At 44.2% G+C, this 20,974-nt stretch overlaps 1 protein-coding gene across 10 annotated transcripts in view; it reads right to left on the bottom strand.

The window, feature by feature from the left end:
• The window catches only part of NR2C2 (nuclear receptor subfamily 2 group C member 2), a 1,701,781-nt gene that overhangs the window by 672,191 nt on the left and 1,008,616 nt on the right, over nt 1-20,974 (bottom strand). For all 10 annotated transcript variants that reach the window (XM_044078621.1, XM_044078615.1, XM_044078617.1 and 7 more), the window contains one exon: nt 23-116. In XM_044078621.1, the coding sequence (XP_043934556.1) occupies nt 23-116 (94 nt within the window). The remainder of the gene's footprint in view (nt 1-22; nt 117-20,974) is intronic.

The following is a 20,974-nucleotide window of genomic DNA, read 5'->3' as shown; positions in this document are numbered from 1 at the left end:
ACAAAAACACAGAAAATTTTACCTTTGCTTCTGTTGCCAGTAAAACTGTGCCATCAGTGCGTATAATTGGTTGTTGAATATTTACTAACATGCCGGGATCCAGAAGACTTGAATGCCTGCCAAAGTATAACATATCTTGAGTAAACAAAATGTAACCAGAACAGTTATGAAGGCAGACTTGTTGACATTTTCTGCACATAACCTGAAGGACCATTATTTCCTTTACCTCTCCTCTTGATGCTTATCCCTTTCTCTAAGGACAACAATACCATCTTTCAGTAAATGCACAGTTTTCAATGACCTTCCTTCTCCTAATATTTACACTCAACAAAAGACTGCCATCTAAACTGTTGCCCTTTGAAGGGTTCCCTAGTTTTGTCAAACACATTCTGTACATACCGCATCTACAGAGTTAATACCTTTTTGTTACTTGCATGTTATGTTTGTTAACAAATATTCAACTTGTACCAGCATTTGTTCTCCTGGCTTTTCAGTGATTCCTGCATTTTGAAATGAAGCCTCTGAAAATTAGACTAAATAATTTTCAATCCACATAATTTGCTTGAAAGCCATTTGTCAAACAAACTTGTGACTGAAAAACAGCTGCATCCTTTGCACTATTTGAAAAACTCTAGGGATGCTACACCTGAGGGATGAAATAACCCTGTAAAACCCCTGCTTTCATCAAATTTCTACTCTTTTTCAATGAATTGCACAAAATACCATTCAGTGAAGTGTATATAACCAGCAAGTAGCATATTTCCAATTGTTCAAAAATTTCAGCAATTTTTTCTGAAACAGTGACATACATGCTACTATGCAGCATAAAAAAGAAGTTATGTCCTTACCATAACGTTCCATGTGGAGTGTTCATCTCGCCTTTGTTCTTACACATGGGTTCGGAGCCGATCCTCGCCTCCGAGTCGGCCGCTTAGCAAAGCTCTGCATCGAGAAGAAGCTCGAGACCAACCTATCTCCCACAATTCCCTCTGCCCTTACCTCAGATCTAGTTTGCAAAACAACACCAGATCCAGCAACAATACTGTAAACATACATACATACAAGGGGCGTAACTGAAACCAGCAGCACAACAGAGAGAAACCAGTAGCGGGAGAACCAGACCAGACCTCTAAACCAGACGTTCTTCCTGACCTCAGGGTGGGAGGGTGGGAATGTAAGAACAAAGGCGAGATGAACACTCCACATGGAACGTTATGGTAAGGACATAACTTCTTTATGTGAGAGTGTTCAATCTCGCCGTTTGTTCTTACACATGGGTAGCGTCCCTAGCTCCGTGACCCTGAGAGACTCACGGAAGAACGTTCCTGAGCACAGTGGAACCAAAGGTTGCCCTGTCCCTGGAAATCCTATCCACTTTGTAATGAGTGATGAATGTATGTGGTTTAGACCAAGTGGCGGCCGCACAAATAGTATCCAAAGGTAGGCGGGCCGCATGAGCCAAAGATGTGGAAACTGATCTAGTAGAATGTCCTTTTGGTTTGGTGGGCAAACTTTGATCAGTAGCAGTATAAACAAAGGTAATACAATCAGATAGCCATTTGGATAGAGTACGCTTCGTCACTGCCATGCCCTTTTAGTTGTCTGCAAAGGCTATAAAGAGCTGGTCTGCTTTTCTATGATCTTTCGTTCTATCTAGATAGAATCTGAGTTGTCTATGAACATCCAACTTGTGCAACATATATTCCAGCTTATTGGAATGGTTTTTGAAAAACGTGGGGAGTTCAATGGATTGATTAATGTTGTTGACTGAACAAACCTTGGGGAGGAAAGAGGGGTTGGTGCGTAAAGATACCCTATCCGGGTGAAAAATTAAATATGGGTGTTTAATGGAAAGAGCTTGGAGTTCCGACATTCGTCTGGCTGAAGTGATAGCTACTAGAAAGAGAGTTTTCCAGGACAAGAACTTTAAGGAACAGGAAGAGGCTGGTTCAAAGGGTGGTAGCATTAGCTGGGATAAAAGAAGGTTTAGATTCCACGGAGCTGTAGGAAACCTGACTGGTGGTCTAAGATGAAAGGATCCTTTTAAAAAGGCTTTACAAAGCCTATGAGCCATAATAGGTGCTCCATTCTCCCCCACATGAAAGTTAGAAATAGCAGCCAACTGAACCCTCAAGGTGGCCGTAGAAGCTCCTTGGTGAAATAGCATGGATAGGAACTCTAAAACTTTGTTTAGTGGGGCTATTAAGGGATCTAAGTGTTGTGCAGTTGCCCAGTATACAAAACGTTTCCACTTACTAGTGTAAATTTTTGTAGTGGAAGCCTTATGAGAGGCTATTAGAATGTTCTGAACCTCCGGAGAAAGAAGATCAGACCTGGCTAAGAAGGGAAGTGGAGCAGCCAAGCTGCTAATCTGAGGGACAGGAGAGACGGGTGGGGAGCTCCTGACAAATGAGTCAGTAGATCTGGCACCGGGTCCAGGATCCAGGGCTCCCGTATTTGGTGTGCTTGAAGAAAGGGAAACCAAATTTGACGAAGCCAGAATGGGGCAATGAGAATTACAGTCCTTTCCGGATCCTTGGCTTTCTGGAGAAATCTCGGTATCAGAGGTATAGGGGGAAAGGCGTTTAGGAGACCCGGGGGCCAATCGTGAGCCAGAGTGTCCCTGGGGACATCCCCTGGCGGGGGTAATAGGGCAAAGTAGCTTCTGCATTTGGCGTTCATTGGAGACGCAAACAGATCGCAGCAAGGCTGGCCCCACTTGCGGAATATCATGTCCGCTACTGTCTGGTTGAGGGACCACTCGTGAGGTAACAGGATGGCTCTGCTCAACCTGTCCGCTATGACGTTGGATAACCCCGGGATGTGCGTTGCTATCAGAAAGTGACCCGTGGACTCTGCCCATTGCCAAATTCTCATGGCCTCTCTGCATAACTGGTAAGATTTGGTTCCCCCCTGTTTGTTTATGTACCAAACTATGGACATGTTGTCCGTTTGAACTGCAATGGTCCCTAGAGGTAGAAGGGAGGAAAAGTGTTGCAACGCTAGAAACACTGCCCTCATCTCCAGGACATTGATGTGCAGGTTGTACTCTAGATTAGTCCATTCGCCTTGGACTGTCTGTCCCTGAAAGATGCCTCCCCACCCTATCAGGGAAGCGTCCGTGGTCACTGTATCTGTTGGTGTGGGTAACACAAACGGTCGGCCGCCGATGAGATTGCAATTCTGTAACCACCAAGACAGGTGTGTTTTGCAGGTGTTTGTAATGTGAATTTCGTGTGTCAGCGGTAACTGTTGGAACGACCATTGTGCGAACAGCAGCCATTGAAGAACTCTCATGTGTAGTCTTCTCAAGGGAACTGCAATGAGGGAAGCTGACATGAGTCCCAAGACTTTCAGAACCAGTTTGGCTGGGGATTTTTTGAACAACAGAAGTAGAGATATGTGTTTTTGTAGGGAAGCTATTCTTTCTGGGGGAAGTCTTAGAAGCAAGGAACGGGTATCCAAATCTGCCCCTATGAATTAGATATGCTGTGATGGTTGTAAGGCAGATTTTTCAAAATTTATCAAAATCCCTAGCTGAACACAAAGGTCGAGTGTGTAGTCCCTGGCCTGTATCAGTCGACACTCGGTGGTGGCAGTAAGGAGCCAGTCATCCAGATACGGAAACACCCGGAATCCTAGGCGTCTCAAGTGAGACGCTACCACTGCCATGCATTTGGTGAAAACCCTGGGGGCTGAGGTTAGACCAAAGGGCAGGGCCCGAAACTGAAAGTGGCTGGCTCCCAGCCGGAAGCGCAGGTGATCTCTGGACGCTCTGGCCATTTTGATGTGGTAGTATGCGTCCTTGAGATCTATTGAGCACATCCAGTCATCCTTCTGTAAGAATGGAAGGATCGATTGAAGCGTGACCATCCGGAACTTTTCTTTCTTCACAAAGGTATTGAGCTTGCTTAGGTCCAGAATTGGCCACAAGTCCCCTGTCTTTTTTGGAACTAAAAAGAACCTTGAGTAAGTTCCGAATCCTCTTTGGTCCGCCGGGACTGGTTGGATGACTCTTTTTTTTCTAGCAGCCTTGAAATTTCTATGGCTGCAGATTCTCGCAGATGGGGCGGTACATCTGGGAATCTTTTCTGTGGTAACGGGGGAAATAGAAATGGAATTTTGTAACCTCTGGTAATAATGCTTTTTACCCATCTGTCTGAGGTAAGACTTTGCCAGCCCTGAGGGTATAAAGCTAAGCGACCCCCGACTGCCTCCAGAGCAGGACAGTCGGGCCTCCCTTCAGGAGTGCTGGAAAGGCTTCCCAGGGACAGTATCCCTGTCGCCTTGGTTCTGCGGACCCCCTCTGCCGCCAGGGCGACGTCTTCCACTTCTGCCCCCCCTCTGCCTCTGGAGGGGGCATCACCCTGTGTGCTTGGGAAAGAACCCTGGGGTTTACGAAACTACATTTTTCCACCTTGTTGCCCTTTGGGGTACGGTCTGGATGGGGTGGAAAAACGGACTCCGACAGCAGACAGAGTCTTTCCCTCTTGCTCACACCGGGTAAGGGTCTCCTTTACTTTGGGGCCAAAAAGAGTGGCACCATCAAAAGGGGCGTTAGTAAAGGAAGACTTGAAGGCTTCCGCAAAGGAGCATAGGCGCATCCAGGATTGTCTACGGAGAGCAATCGCTGAAGTCGCAGCCCTACTCGACCCTTCGGCTGCATACAAGATGAGCCTCATGGACGAGTTTACAATAGATGTAAGGGTATTGAGCTGTGCTGTAACCTTATCCGCGACAGCAGCATCTGTAGTACCCTGGAGGGTATCTCCCAACTCTTTGACTAGATCCCTCTGTAAACGTGTGAAATGTGTCAAATAGTTCAGTGATCGCATGGAAAAAGTCGCTGAACTGAAAATGCGCTTCCCATATCTGTCCATGGTCCTAGAATCTCTGTTAGGCGGATGGACAGATGAGGAAGATTCAGACATCTCCTTCTTAGTGGCCGCTGCCACCACCATAGCATCCACTGGAGCTCCCTTTGTGAGGTATGCCTTATCCTGAGGGGCCGTAATATACTTATTAGGCTTTCTGGGAACTGGCTCCACTGTGTCAGGTGTCTCCCATGCCCTTCGAGCAATCAATTTCATTAACTCGTCGAAGAGCGGAGTGACCCAGGAGGAAGAAGGGCGAGCACCAAATGCCTTCAGCAAAACTGACTCATCCTCAGAAGGGGGTAAGGCTTGCCAATCACCTCTCTGTTTTAGGATCTCCAGGATGTCAGAGAAGGAGACATCCTCTGAAGGTGATTTCGGGGACCCTTCTGACTCATCTAAGTCAGTGTCTGATGTTAAGGACTCTTGTGGAGAATCCAAGTGCCTCCTCTTACACAATCTTTTCCTCGGGATTTCCTCGGGGGGGGGCATCCGATGAAGCCTCCGAGGAAGAGGGGGCTCCCTCTGGGAGCGGTTGAGACACTGGTGCTTGACGCTTTTGAGTAGTCGTAGGTGCAGAAGAGGACAACGGGCCTTTATGGGAGGGAGACGTTGCTTCTGCTGAAGTAGTTGTCTGGGAAGACAATACCTTCCTCATAAGATCGAAGGCCCCCGGACCCCGAGCCGAAGAATCCCCCGGTTCCAAAGAATGCGGAGGAATCTCCAACGCAGAAGCCAAGGGCACCGACCCCGAGGACGGGCCGAGGCGATCCGTGCCGAGGTGCCGAGAGGGAGAGTCAGCACCGAAACATCAGTTCGACTCTCGGTCCCGGAACCAAGGATAGATCGTCGGCTCCGCGAGTCCGGGAGTGGTTCCGACGGAGTCGAGGTCAACGGTGCCGACCGAGAAAGAGATGGTTCCGGCACCAAGGGCTCTACTATCAACAGATCAGCTTCTCCCGGCTCCGAGGGCTGAGTAGGCCTCGGAGGAGGACCAGATGGAGACAAGGGAAGGCCTTTGAGTCTCGACACCAACTGAGAGGAGACTGCAATGAGTTTGGACAGGGCCGTGTTCTCCATCAGCTTCTGCACCACACGATCTACGTCGGTGTCGGAGAGGGGCCTGAAAGACCGCGTTGAAGGAATCGAGGATGGTGCCGACCTCAAAAGAGCAGGAGGTGGCAGTTCCGTCACCGGTTCCAAGACTCGAGGCTCGGTGACAGACACTAGTTCGATACTCGGCCCCGAAGTCTGTGGAACCGGTGAATGAACTTTAAAAGAAGAACTTGGAGCCGATGACGTAGGCTCCGAAGTCTTCGACTCCTTCGAAGATTTAGAAGTCTGGTCTGACTTATCTAAAGCCTCCTGAAAAGCAGGCTTCAGAAGACCCCTGTCCATAAGCTTCCTGCGCCTATCTGTCATGACCCTTCCACTAAATGAGTGACATATGGAGCAGTCCTCCTGAAGATGGAGAGGGCCAAGACAGTAGACACAGGAGCTATGGTTGTCTGTGACAGACATCTTCTGTCCGCACCGACATCTTTTAAAGCCTGACTTAACCTTCTCAGACATGTCAAATTCAAAAAATGTCACAATAACCAGTGAAATAACAATCACTACACTTAATCTTAGCCAAAGGCCGAGAAGTAATAATATGAAGTGATTAGTACAACTTTAGCAGTCGAATCCGATATTTAGTAAGTGCGGTAGGCCCTAGGAATCCTAACTAAATAAAACTGTTTTCAAACACTAATAATTTAGTCAATCGGAACCATAGACCATACACACACGCACACACTAACAAGTCTCACAATCTAAGAATTTTAGAACAAAATTCTATTAGAAAAAAAAGCTATATCTTATCTGAAGTTGGCTCAGAGCTCTTCAAACGATGTGATCAGTTGCAGCGGCAAACTAGATCTGAGGTAAGGGCAGAGGGAATTGTGGGAGATAGGTTGGTCTCGAGCTTCTTCTCGATGCAGAGCTTTGCTAAGCGGCCGACTCGGAGCCGAGGATCAGCTCCGAACCCATGTGTAAGAACAAACGGCGAGATTGAACACTCTCACATCTGGTTTTAATGCAAAATGCTTCTTTCCTCAGCACATCAGAAATCAGAAGAGTAAGAGTGTTGTATATGATTAGTGATTCAAACACTATAATGCAACTATTGACTAGTTATTAAATTAAACTAATTTGTACAAGCATATTTTAACTTAAAAAAATAGGGTGTTAATTAAAACTCAAGACTTCCAAGTTTGAAAATTCTTATGTTAAGAGTATGTCATAGTTTACAGTTCAAAATGCCTCTAGAAAATTACATTCAGGCATTTTCATTAGGTGTTATAAGAGACAGCACATGGAATAAAATCCTGCAGTAAAAATGTCACCAGAAATAAACCACTATTACTGATGTACGTCTTTCACGTTGATTATGACTAATAAAGGACAAACATACTGGCATATTAACTTAAGATGTGAATATTTTTCCAGGGTGACAGATGACTCTGGTGTTGACAGAAATACAGAAAATTGTCTGACTACTCAAATCCCAGAAGCCTTGGCAACATGAATTTGGACAAGGTAAGAAAGATAGAACATAATGATTACAACACGGTGGCGGTTTGAAAACACAACTTAAATAAGACCATTAACAACATACAGCTGTGAATTACTATAACAACAGATGCTCGAGTCCAGGGATCAGTGTTGAAGTAGTATTCATAAACCATAAGAATTAGCTGCAAACATACTTCAGTGGGACTGGCCAGACTCCCAGACATCCAACAGCAGGCTGGTCTCTTCCTCATGCTGCTGATGTCAGACTGATGCTGGGTAGAAAGAAGACAGCAGCCCATACCATCATTCATTCTTTTTGGTGAGCTTCAAGACAAACTAATATCAAAAAATGTGACTGAGATACGTGTTCATAAGAGGGTCAAGTCTGATCATTCTGGGCTAAAGAATAACCTCCTGATCTGTAAACCTTAGTAAAAAAATAGCCAGGGAGATGCATGTGGATCTCCCTTGTCACATCTTTCTTGTAGGCTGCAAATTATTGTAGCTTTTCTTTTTGGAGTGGGGGGAGGTGTAAAGGAAACCCTACTGTGGCAATAGTCCTTGCACTTGAATATCTACTGCTATGGTAGGCCAGAGCTATACTATATTAATCATAAGGATCACTACTACTACAGCAGTATTCATAAACCATAGAACAGGTACTAATGCAGCATTTGCCCTATTAGTCAGTCAGTCAGTCCTAATAGTGGGGGTACTAGAAGATCCTGTAAGATGGCAGCAGTAAAACCTGCTTTGCCCCTGCAGAGCACTTCCAATTTACAGTATCTAAAAAAAAAATTGTATGACTGGAGGTCCAAGTAGCCATCTCACATATGTGTTGAGAAGAAGCATTCCTAATAAAGGTTGCAAATGTAGCTGTTGCTCTAGCAGAATGAGCTTCTTCTTTATAACTCAGAAAGTTGCTTCAATGTTCATAACAAAACATAATGCAGTTAGCTAACTATTTAGATAAGGTCTATGCTGATATTCTGAACTTGACGTGTCTGAAAGAAATAAACAATTGAACATACTTTCTTTTTTTGGTCCTTGTCAAGTAAATCTCAACTGTCTGTGTATATCAAATGAACATAAAAGCCTTTCTCTTTATTATGAGGTACTGGGAAGAACACTGGAAATTGTATAGTCTGATTTACAGGCATGAAAGATGGGTTTGTTCTCAAGGCCACTCTATCCCAATAAAAGATTATACAAGTTTCTGATGCCATAACTGTTTGAAGTTCAGAGACTCTCCTAACAGAAGTACGACACATGGAAAATGGCCTTTCAAGAAAGCAATTTTATAGCATAGTCTGCAGCCAGTTCAGATGTCTCCAGCAGGTGCCACACTACCCTTCTGGTTGGCCTTAACTGAAGAATACTCTCAAGGAAAAGTCTGGCTAACAGAACAGTAGTCAGATAGGAATCTATAGAAAGGCATGACAAGACAGCTGAAAAAAAAAGTTATGTACATTACATATAACATTCCATCTGTGTTTTCCACTTTCATTCTTCCTCAGCTGTTGAATTTGGATCTGATCCTTGGATCCAGCTTGGCGCTTCTTCCAGCTCTCACTGAAACTCTCAAGTTCCTCCCTTTACTTATAATGTCCTAGTCACCTAACATATCTCAGATCTTGTTTGCTGCTCCTTATACCTGCAGACCAGAAGGAAATGATAAAATAACAGAATCTTGGACTCAAAGGAACAACAGTTCCTCCAGCATCTTTCGAGCCTTTCAAGAGTCAAACAAGGAGAGGGTTGGTGAGAGGGAAGATGAGGAAAAATTAAAATGGATAACCCTGATGAATCATTATGGTGAGTACATAACTTTATATCTGATGTTTTCATTTTCATTCATTCCTCAACTGTTGGGACTGAGTCCCCAGCTACCTAAATCCTGAGAGGACTCTAAGGAAGGATATCCCTGAGAATCCACTGAGCCAAAGGCCAATTTGTAATGAGCAATAAATGCACGATAATTAGCCCAAGTTCCGGCAAATATCATCCAATGAAGATATAGATAAAAAGGCTGACGAAATTGCCAAAGACCTGGTGGAACAAGCTTTGGGTGGTTTTGGTAAAGCAATTTTTCGTAAACAAAGGTAATACAATCAGATAACCATTTCTCTACAGTCACTTTAGAAACTGGTTTGCTTAATTTTGATTCTGAAAAAGAATCAAATAAGTGTTCTAAAACTATAATCGTCTGTGAACATCCAAAAGGTGTAACATATACTCTACTTTATTTGAGCAATTTAAAAATAAGACTGGAAGGCTGACAGTTTGATTAATATTGGATTCTGACACCAACTTAGGAAGAAAGGAAGAATTGGTCCATAAGGATACTCTGTCCTTATGAAAAGTCAAATAAGGAGGTTTAGATGAAAGGGCCTGTAATTCTGATACTCTTCTAGTATACGTAATAGCCACCAAAAAGTACTAAAGTTTGCAAAACAATGTTCAAATCCCAAGGAGGAGTGGGATCTTTTAATGGAGGTTTAAGTAGGAAAGATCCTCTTAGAAAGGCTTTGCAAAGTTTTGAGGATGCTAAAGTTGAGTTATTTACTCCTAATGGAAATTGAAAATGGCAGCTAACTGTACTTTTACCAAGCATCTTCAATGAAAATTGTAGCTAAAAATTCAAGAACCACAGGAATCGTTACTGAAAATGGATTTAAATTCTTTTCCTGCACCCAAACAAATCATTTCCATTTACTTCTGTAAAGTTTCCTGGTGGAAGCTTTGTGGGATAATAAAAGAATGCGACTGACTGGGGAGGAGAGTCTGGGCTGTCAAGATCCAGGAAGGATGAGGATGATGAGGCCAAAGGAAGGGAAACCAAATCTGACAAGGCCAGTATGGGGCAAATGAGGATAAAAAGAAGTTATGTACTCACCATAACATTCCATTTCAGTTGTTCATCTCGCCTTCATTCTTACAGATGGGTTCGGAGCTGATCCTCAGCTCCGAGTCGGCCTATTACAAAGCTCGAGGTCTTCAGGCAGCTCGAGGCAAAGTCCTTATCCCATGATGCACCTAGAGTTACCTCAGATCTTGTTTGCTGCATATAATAATACCATGTGCCATTCTATCACTCTTTAGGAGAAAACCCATAGAAAGATTGAGCAACCAGGATAAAACTAGTATCTTGGTCCTTGAAAAACCCTGGAGAAGGTAGGAGGGAGGCAAGCAAAAATGAAGGCGAGATGAAAAACTCACATGGAACATTATGGTGAGCACATAACTTCTTTATGTGAAGTTGTTCTATCTCGCCGTTCATTCTTACAGATGGGTAGCGTTCCAAGCACCATCTTTCTCGGGTGGCTCATGGGAGTATGTTTTTCAGGACAGTAGACTCAAAGGAGGCCCTGTCCCTGAAGGCCTTGTCAACTTTGTAATGAGTGATAAAGGTATGAAGTCTTGACCAAGTGGCTGCTGCACAAATGTTGTCTATAGGAAGCCTAGCAGAAAAAGCAGAAGTGGACACTGCTCTAGTAGAATGAGCCTTAATTTTGTGTTGTAAAGGTAGATTAGTAGCTGAATAAGTAAATGTGATACAATCAGATAACCATTTAGACTGTTGTTTTTGCCACTGGCATACCTTTTCTGGTGTCTGAAAAGGAAACGAAAAGCTGTTCTGATTTTCTGAACTCTTTTGTTCTATCGAGGTAAAATCTGAGCTGTCTATGAACATCAAACTTGTGCAGCATATACTCTTAAGTTGTTGGTGTGTTTGGGAAAGAACACTGGCAAATCTATTATCTGGTTAAGGTTAGCATCAGTACAAACTTTGGGTAAAAATGAAGGATTTATTCGCAGGGACACTCTGTCAGCATGAAAAATCAAATAAGGAGGCTTTATGGAGAAGGCCTGTAGCTCTGACACTCTACAGGCAAAAGTGATGGCTACTAAAAAGATAGTCTTCCATGAGAAATATTTCAGATCACATGATGAAGCTGTTTCGAAAGGTGGGAGAATAATGCATGAAAGCATAAAATTTAGATTCCATGGGGTATAAGGGGATTTCACAGGTGGTCTGAGATGAAAGGTCCCTTTGGGACAGGCTTTAGATAGCTTGTGAGACATTATGTTAAATCCTTCAAAGCCAAGGTGAAAATTAGAGATAGAGGCAAGTTGTACCTAAACTGTTGCTACTGCAGTTCCTTTACTGAAAAGCATAGTCAAAAACTCTAATATGGAGGAAATAAAGGCTTGGTAGGGATCAATGTCATTTTGAGAAGCCCACATAGAAAATCTTCTCCATTTGCTAAGGTATAGCTTCCTAGTAGATGACTTATGAGAAGATAGCAATATATGCTGCATTTAATTCGAGAGGTTATGGAACCTGGCTATGTTGGGAATTGGAGCAGTCACGCTGTCAGTTTCAGGGACTGAAGAGAGGGATGAAGAGCCCCCGACGAATGCGTCAAAAGATCTGAAACTGGGTCCAGAATCCAAGGCTCTTCCAACAGATGAAGTTGAGGGAAGGGGAACCAAATCTGATGAGGCCAATAAGGGGCTATTAGAATGATGGCCCTTCCCAGGGCTTTTGCTTTCTGCAATACTTTGGGTTATCAAGGGAATTGGTGGGAATGGATAGAGGAGACCTGGAGGCCAATCATGTACGAGTGCATCCCTTGGGGCTCCTCCCGGAGGGGGAATTAGGGTAAAGTAGCTTCTGCATTTTGTGTTCATGTGGTTGGCAAAAAGGTTGCAGCAAGACTGGCCCCACCTGTGGAAAATTATCTCCGCTATCTCTTTCTTGAGGGACCATTCGTGAGGCAACAAAATTGCCCTGCTCAGTTTGCCTGCTATCACGTTGGATTTCCCCGGGATGTGCGTTGCTAACAGAAAGTGCTGGGTGGATGTAGCCCACTGCCATACCCTTAGGGCCTCGCGACAAAGGGGATAGGACCTGGTTCTTCCTTGTTTGTTCAAGTACCAGACCACCGACATGTTGTCTGTCTGAATTGCAATTGTTCTCAGAGAAAGAGAGTCCTGGAAGTACTGCAATGCCAAAAGTACCGCTCTCATCTCCAGGACATTGACATGCAGATGTGTCGCCTGTTCGGTCCATGTGCCTTGGGCTGTTCTTCACTGAAAATGCCCTCCCCACCCTAATAGGGAAGCGTCCATGGTCACATTGGCTGCTGGTAGGGGTAGGACAAAAGGATGACCTATTGTTACATGAAGAGAGGTCAACCACCACTGAAGATCCTTTTTGCATGTGTTTGTGATCATTATGAGATGAGACACTGGGAGCTCTTTGTAAGACCACTGAGTGAATAACAGCCATTGCAGAATCCGATGGTATCGCTAATATTGCAGCTGACCATCATGCCTAACAATTTTAGCACTTCTGATGCTGGAGCCTTGTCTTTGGATATAATATTGTGGACCTGCTGACAAAGTAGTAACACTCTTTCTGCTGGAAGTCACAAAGTGGTGGTGGTGGTGTCCAATTCTGCTCCGATAAAAATGATATGTTGCGATGGCAACAAGGCAGATTTTTCTGAATTTACTGTAATGCCCAGATGACTGCAGAGTGTAAGAGTGGTGTCCCTGGCTTGTATCAGCTGATGCCTGGTGGTGGCGGTGAGGAGCCAATCATCTAAGTACGGAAACAACTGGAATCCTAAATGCCTCAGGTGAGCCGTGACTATTGCCATACATTTGGTGAACACTCTGGTGGCTGTAGTGAGACCAAAGGGGAGGGCTCAAAACTGGTAATGACTGGCTCCCAGCTGAAAGCACAGATGATCCCTGGATGGTCTGGCCATTTTTATATGGTAGTACACATCCTGTAGATGTATCGAGCACATCCAATTGTCTTTCCCTAAAAAGGGAAGTATCGACTGAAGCGTGACCATCCGGAAGTTCTCTTTCTTGACAGATCTGTTTGGTTTGCTGAAATCCAAAATAGATCTCCAGTCCCCTGTCTTTTTTGGAGCTAAAAAGAATCTTGAGTAAGTTCCGGATCCTGTCTGGTTGAATGACTCTTTTTCTTAGCAACGTTTGGACCTCTACTGTTGCTTGTTCCCTGTAACTGGGTGGAATGTCCGGGATTTTTGTTGTCAATGGACAGGAGTGGCGAAAGAAATGAAATATCCTCTGGAAACTATACTTTGTACCCAGTTGTCGTTTGTTATTTTGAGCCAGGCATCTAGATACAAAGATAAGCGACCCCCGACTGCCTCCATAGTAGGACAGTCGGGCCTCCTTTCAGGAGTGATGGTAGGCTTCCCAAAGAACTGGTCTCTGTTGCCCTGGTTTTGCGGACCTTCTCTGCCGAGAAGGTGGCGTTTTCCATTATTGCCCCCTTCTCTGCCCCTGGAGGGGGGGTTCACCATGTGTATCCAGAAAGGCTCTGTGGGCTTTTCAGAACCACATCTTTCCTCCCTTTTAATCCTTGGGGTAGGGTTTGGTAGGAGTGGAAAAAAGGACTCTGACGGCAAACAAAGTCTTTCCTTCCTGCTCACACCTGGTCAAAGTTTCCTTAACTTTGGGCTCGAAAAGGGACAAGCCATCGACAGAGGTGTTGACAAAGGATGACTTAAAGGGCTTCGCAAAGGAACACAAGCGCATCCAGGAATGTCTCCTGAGAGCAATTCCTGTACCCGCTGCCCTGCTCGTGCCATCAACTGCATATGAAATGAGATGTATGGATGAGTTCACTATGGAATTGAGGGTAGCAAGCTGAGAGGTGACTTTGTCTGAAGCTCCTGCAGCTACTGTGCACTGAAGAGCATCTCCAAGCTCTTTCAGGAGATCTCTTTGCAGTCTCGTAAAATGTGTGAGATAGTTCAGTGAACGCATGGCAAAAATTGCTGACCTGTATGTGCGCTTCCCGTATCTATCCATGATCCTAGAATCTCTGTTGGGAGGTTGGATAGAGGAAGTTTCCGACATTTCCTTCTTGGTGGCTGCCGCCATCACCATGGCATCAACTGGCACTCCCTTGGTAAGGAAAGACTTTTCGTGGGGGGCAGAAAAAAATGTATTAGGCCTCCTAGGGACAGGCTCCATGGTGTCCGGAGACTCCCATGCCCTTCGTGAGACCAACTCCATGAGTTATCAAAAATTCTAGAAAGAGTTGTCCACTTGCAACTAATGCAATATCTTCAACAAAATAAACTACTATCCAACTCCCAACATGGCTTCAGACCCTCCCACAGCACAACCACTGCCCTTCTATCCTATACCAATACAGTCAATCACTTTAGAAACCAAGGTCTTTTCGTATCTTCCATCTTCCTCGACTTATCAAAAGCCTTTGACATGGTTAACCACAATCTGCTCCTCAATACTCTATCTAGTCTCAATATTTGCCCCTCCACCATACTCTGGTTCAGCAGCTATTTATCAGAACGCCAACAAGCAGTTCTCTGGCAAGAAAAGCTGTCCCTCTCTTACCAGTTTCCATAGGAGTCCCTCAGGGATCAATCCTTGGTCCACTGCTATTCTCCCTCTTCACTAACGACATTTCTTCTTCACTACCCACTGCTACAGTAGTTCAATATGCTGATGACACCACCATAACCTGTGCTGCCACCAGCATTAAGGAACTACACACCATCAACCAATACAACTTTACCCTAGCAGAAACCTGGTTTACTAAAATACAACTTCTTCTCAACCCAAAGAAAACCAAACTAATACTATTCACCCCTGGCAGATCATCCAACTCTGACTATAACCTCACTATATGCTCCAAAAACAATACTCAAATCACACCAACCAACCACACCAAACTACTAGGAGTTGACATTGATAACCACCTAAAGTATGATATCCATATAGCACAAACCATCAAAAGGTCAACCGAAAACTGGGTCTACTCTATAGAAATAAAAGTTCATGACTATTCAGACCAAAGCCACTATTGCAAGAAGCCATCTCCTCTCTATCCTTCTCTATGCTTCCCTATCTTAACTAACCTTCACGGACCGAACTTCACAAAATGGAATCATGCTACAACAAAATTGCCAAATTTGCAACAGACTCCTCAAATAGATCCCATCACTGTCTTTCCCTAATGCAACTCAAGTGGCTGGAACTTCCTCAGCTACTTAGACTCAATCAAGCCATAGTTGCACATAAACTCTACTACTACCCTGAAAAACACCTGCCCTCCAACAACTAATTAAGCCCTACACCACCACTAGAGCCCTGAGATCTAGCAACCAAAATCTCATTCAAGTAATTAGACATAAAAATGAAGCAGGTAAATCTCTCTTTGCCTGCACAACAGCACAAACCTCGAACTCACTCCCAAACAATATAACCAGCACTACTTCTTGCACCCATTTCAAACACCTCTTGAAATCCTACTATTCTAACATCTGGCTCTGCTCTTGCTATACCCCAGGGTAGCAACATCTATGCTCCAGTTGCATGGACTATGCTACACTACAACATTTTCCTTTACTGAGCTCTTCTGCTATCCCACAGATTCATCCTAACAGTTCATCAATCTATAAGCAGTAAACATTCCAACACTTGTACTATTCTGTACCATATCCCTTACCTGAAAAACACTCTAATCTGTTTCTAGACTAACACAATACCTAACAGAGATTATCTTACTCTCATCCTACCTATACCTTTACCCTATTTTATGCCACTATGGGCATTTATTTACTTCTCAGTTATACTAAAGCATAAATGTATTACAACTTTATATTTACTAATATTCTGAAGGGGAAAAAAAAAAAAAAAAAATATTTATATATATTTGTATTATTTGTACTACTTGTATATTATACTAGAGTACTGACTGTATATTCTTCTAGTTATCACATGCCATGTAAATGGTCCTCTGTACTACTTATAAATGTTAAGAATTGCTTTGTACTGTTTTCATCTAATATTGTATTGTATCATGGAGCTTTTCTCCCCGGGCCTCCGCTGAAAATGGACCTGTGTCCAGTCGGACTTTCCCGGTTAACAAAAATAAAATAAAAATAAAAAAAATAAAAAAAAATGAGCTCATCGAAGGGCAGAGACACCCAAAAGGTGGAGGGTTGAAACCTGAAAGCCTTCAGGAGAACTGACTCATCTTCAGTAGGGTTGGTGGACTTCCAGCCACCCCTCTGGTTAAGGATTTCTAATATCTCAGCAAATAAGATATCCTCAGAGGGGGGCCATGGGGAACCTTCTGATTCATCCAAGTTGGTATCGGATGTGAGAGACTCCTGTGGGGAGTCTAGGTGCTTCCTCTTACAGATTCTCTTCCTGGGAACCTCATCAGTGGGAATTTCTGGTGAGGTCTCGGAAGAGCAGGAGCCACCCAATGGGGCTTCCTGAGGCTCAGGATCTCTATGCTTTGAAAGGATGTGTGAAGCAGACGTGGACACAGGCACATTTGGGGAAAAGGTAGTTGGATTGGAAGTTGTAGATGTCTTAGGAGACATCACTCTCCTCATAGCTTTGAAGGCACCTATGTTCCGATGAGAAGGGACCATGGGATCAGAAGAAACCACCGATCCCCTCGGCACTGACACAGTGGGCTCCAAACCAGAAGTAGGAGCCGAGTTCATTCGAGCCGAGGCCCCAAGAGGCAAAGTCGGAACCGATATGTTGATCCGACTATCCTCCCTGGACCTGACCGGTCAGTGTCAGCTCCTAGACTCCTTGATCGGCGCCAAGGAAGTCCAAGTAAATGGAACCGATGGCACTGGGACAGGTGCCGGTTCCAAAGGCTGAACAAGCATGAGATCCGACTCCTCTAGCTTTGAAGGACCGGTATGGCTTGGAGGAGGAAAAGAAGTCAATGGCATAACAGTTTTAGGCTCTGAAATCACCTGGGTCGAGCCAACAAAAATTTAGCGAATGCTGGTGCCTGTAGCAACTTCTGCACCACACTATCCACATCCAAATTGGAAAGGCTGATCAAGGACTGAGATGAATGGATGGATGGAGGCACTGACTGTAGAATAGTTGATTTTAGAACTTCGGACACCGTTTCCAGGACTGGGGACCGGCTCCAAAAAGACAAGACGCTTGGCTCTGAGGGCTGTGGAGCTGGCGTTGACTCTTTTTTTAGACTTTTTTTCCTTCCAAAGAAGAAGAAGCCTTAGAAGACTTTGAAGACTTACTAGATGTACCCTGGTCACTCAAAGCTTCCTGAAATGATGGTTTAAGAAGTCCTCTATCTATGAGTTTTCTTTTTTGCTCCTGAAGAACTCTAGATGAAAAAGAATGACAAATGGAGCAGCTTTCCTGTAAGTGCAAGGCTCCAAGGCAATACACACAATTTACGTGACTGTCACAGACATTTTCTGTCCACATTTTGGACACTTTTTAAATCCCGACTTAGGATGCCTATCCTTATCCTGGTCAGCCACACCCGAGAATACAGTATACAAACAACAATCTACTGTACTTTAAAGAGACACACCCAAACAATTAGCAAAGTTAAACTATTAAGCTAAGTTATACAAAAAAGCCCTAAATAACAAATGGGCTGAATAACAATGTACTAAACTATTTAAAAATACACACACACTCACTAACTACTTAATTAGCTACAAGCTATATAATGATTTAAAAGCACACCAAAGGGAAAGGGAATCTTAGAGGCCAAAAAAGAGAAGAAATATCTCTACTAACGAGCTATAAAGACTATAACTATTAAAGATTATCAAAAACTAACTCTAAATATCTTTAGAACAATTTTTTTAAATAAAAATTTTCCTAAACAGTTTGAGAAAAGAATTATACTGGCCTGAGCTGTACAAGGAACCTCCGATCTATTGCAGCGGCAAACTAGATCTGAGGTAACTCTAGGTGCATCATGGGATAGGGACTTGGCCTCAAGCTGTCTGAAGACCTCGAGCTTTGTAGTAGGCCGACTCGGAGCCAAGGACCCATCTGTAAGAATGAACGGCAAGACAGAACAACTTCACATCTGTGCTCTTCGCTTTCTGAAGAAATTTGGGGATTAGGAGTTATGGGGGAGGTTAGTCGTCAAGGAGACTGGCAGGGCAATTGTGAAGTAGAGCATCCCTCGGTGACTCTACCATAGGGGGGATCAAGGCAAAGAACCTGCTGCACCTGTTGTTAAGGGGAGATGCAAACAGGTAGCAGCATGTTTGGCCCCATCGATGTTAAATCCTTTGTGCAACCTTCATATTGAGGGACTACTAATGAGGCATTAGAACAGACCTGCTTAACTTGCCTGCAGTCATGCTGGACTTCCACTGAATGTGCATGGCTATCAGGAAGCAATTGGATGAGATCTCCCGTTGCCATACTATCATAGCTTCTCAACAAAGGAGGGGAAGATTTGGTTCTTCCTTGTTTGCTGATGTACCAGACCACCAACATGTTTTCCATCTGAATTGCAACAGTTCAGTTGAGAAGTCTGTCTTATAGGTTTCATAGGTAGGTACTAGGCTATTGGCCCTGGGGCCTATATAAGCCTAGCCAAAAAGGTTCCCTGGCTTTCGCCACCCAAGAAAATTATTTTCCTGTCAAGCGGTGCCGCAGAAGTGATCCCCTGGGTGAATTTTCTATTTCCCATCCAGTTGTCAAAGTTTTTCTAAAAGAGGGCCAATAAGGAGCTTTGCTTGACATGAATGGGTAGTTTGTTCCAAAGTATAGGAAGACTCTGGGACAGGAATATATCCCTCCAGCATGTTCTGTTTATTGTGGTGACAAGGTTTAGGTCCCTGAAGTGTGTGGTTCGGACAGATTGGGATTTCTCTAAGTGTAGCATGTCAAACAGCTCTGGGTTTGACATAGCTTTGTCTGTTAGGCAGAGATCGCCTCTGAGTAGGCGATATGCGACAGAGTAGAGCTGGAGATTTTTGAGAAGGTCTATGTATGGCATCTGTTTGAGGAAGGTAATCCTCTTAGTGGGGTATTTCTGTGACCTTTCCAATTGTTGTAGGTGTCTTGTGAGATACATGCCAAATGGGGCATTGTACTCTATAATGGGTCTGATGAGGGATGAGTAGAGAGGAACAATGACCTCCTTTTTTCTAGAGAACACTTTTGTGATGAGGTGTACCACATAGAAGGATTTCCTGACTACTGTGGCGATGTGGTTATCAGAGGAGAGACTACTGTCCACCTGTGTCCCGAGGTCTCTTATCACACTTTCAGTGTTTAGTGAACTACCGCCTATGTGGTAGTTCATGGGTACCAAGTTTTTCCCAAGGGGATGACAATGCACTTCTTGGCATTAAGCTTGAGGCCATGACTTTGACACCAAGAATCTGTCTCTGTGAGGCCCTTTTGTAGAATGTCTACATCATTATGCGATTCTAGTATGGCTCCCAGTTTACAGTCATCTGCGAACTTGTTAGCCAAAGACCTTCTGTGTTGGCCTGCACTTTAGAGAAGTAGATGCCGAACAGCAAAGGACCCAGGACCGAACCCTGTAGTACTCCACTCGTCACTGGTCTGAAGACGGACTTGCAGTCTGCTACTTTTACTGTGTGGGTTCGGTCAGTAAGCCAGTTGGCCACCCATCTTGTGACATATGGATTTATGCCCAGTTTAGTGAGTTTATCTATAATTCCAGAGTGGAAGATGATATCAAAAGCCTTGGAGAGGTCAAGACAGGCTGTGTGCACTACCTTGCCCTCGTCTACGGCTCTAGTGACTGCTTCAAAGAAGTCAGTGAGGTTTAGTAGTCATGATCTACCTTTTACAAACCCACACTGTGTGGCATCCAAGGTTTGGTGGTTATCTATGTCTTTGTTTACAAACTCCAAGATGATACGTTCCATGGCCTTGCAGACCAGGCTCTTCAGGCTAATGGGGCAGTAGTTTCCAGGGTCCGTGGTAGCACCCCCTTTGTGGAGTGGGATAACCGTCACTGTGCACCATTCATTAGGCACACAGGCTGAGGTGAGGCTATGATTGAACATGGTACTTAGGTGGGGTGCCAGTTCGTTCTGTAGTTCATGCAGTATGCAGCTTGGGATGTTATCTGGTCCCATAGATGCTGTGTTCTTGGCTTTGGAGAGTGTGGTCTTTACTTGTTCATCCATGATTACAGGGGCTTTGCATTATTCCGGTATTAAGATGGGCCCTTTGGAGGGTGAGAGGGGGGGGTAAAGTCAGCACTGAACCTATCTGCCAGGATGTTGGCAATATCGGTTGGTTCTGTATATTTAGTGCCATTGTGCTGTAGCTCAGAGCAGATCTGAGTGTTGTCATTGAGATTCTTGACATAGCTGTAGAATGCTTTGTGGATATCTTTGGAATCAGTGGCGATTTTATTTTCATAACTGGCTTTGGAGGATTTTATGAGGGATCTCGGCATCTTGCTGAGGCTGACCAGGGAGTTCCTCCAATCTTGGGATTTTACTCTTTTTTGCAACAACTTCTTCCTTCTGTTGTAGAGTTTGTTTATGGCAGGGGACCACCAGATTGGCTTCCTTTTTTTGGAGGATAGCGGCATGGTTCTGTTGGGGATGACATGATCCATGCACTCGTGTATGTGCTTATACAGTGCATTTGTGTAAGATTCAGCAGTGGTACCTCTATTTTCCGTCTGCATGGGTGTCGTGATGTTTGTCACTTCTGTCTTA

Source organism: Protopterus annectens, chromosome 7.part1 (assembly GCF_019279795.1).
Source record: "Protopterus annectens isolate FY-2018-M chromosome 7.part1, PAN1.0, whole genome shotgun sequence".
Classification (NCBI taxonomy): domain Eukaryota; kingdom Metazoa; phylum Chordata; order Ceratodontiformes; family Protopteridae; genus Protopterus; species Protopterus annectens.
This window is presented reverse-complemented; position numbering and strand designations above follow the sequence as displayed.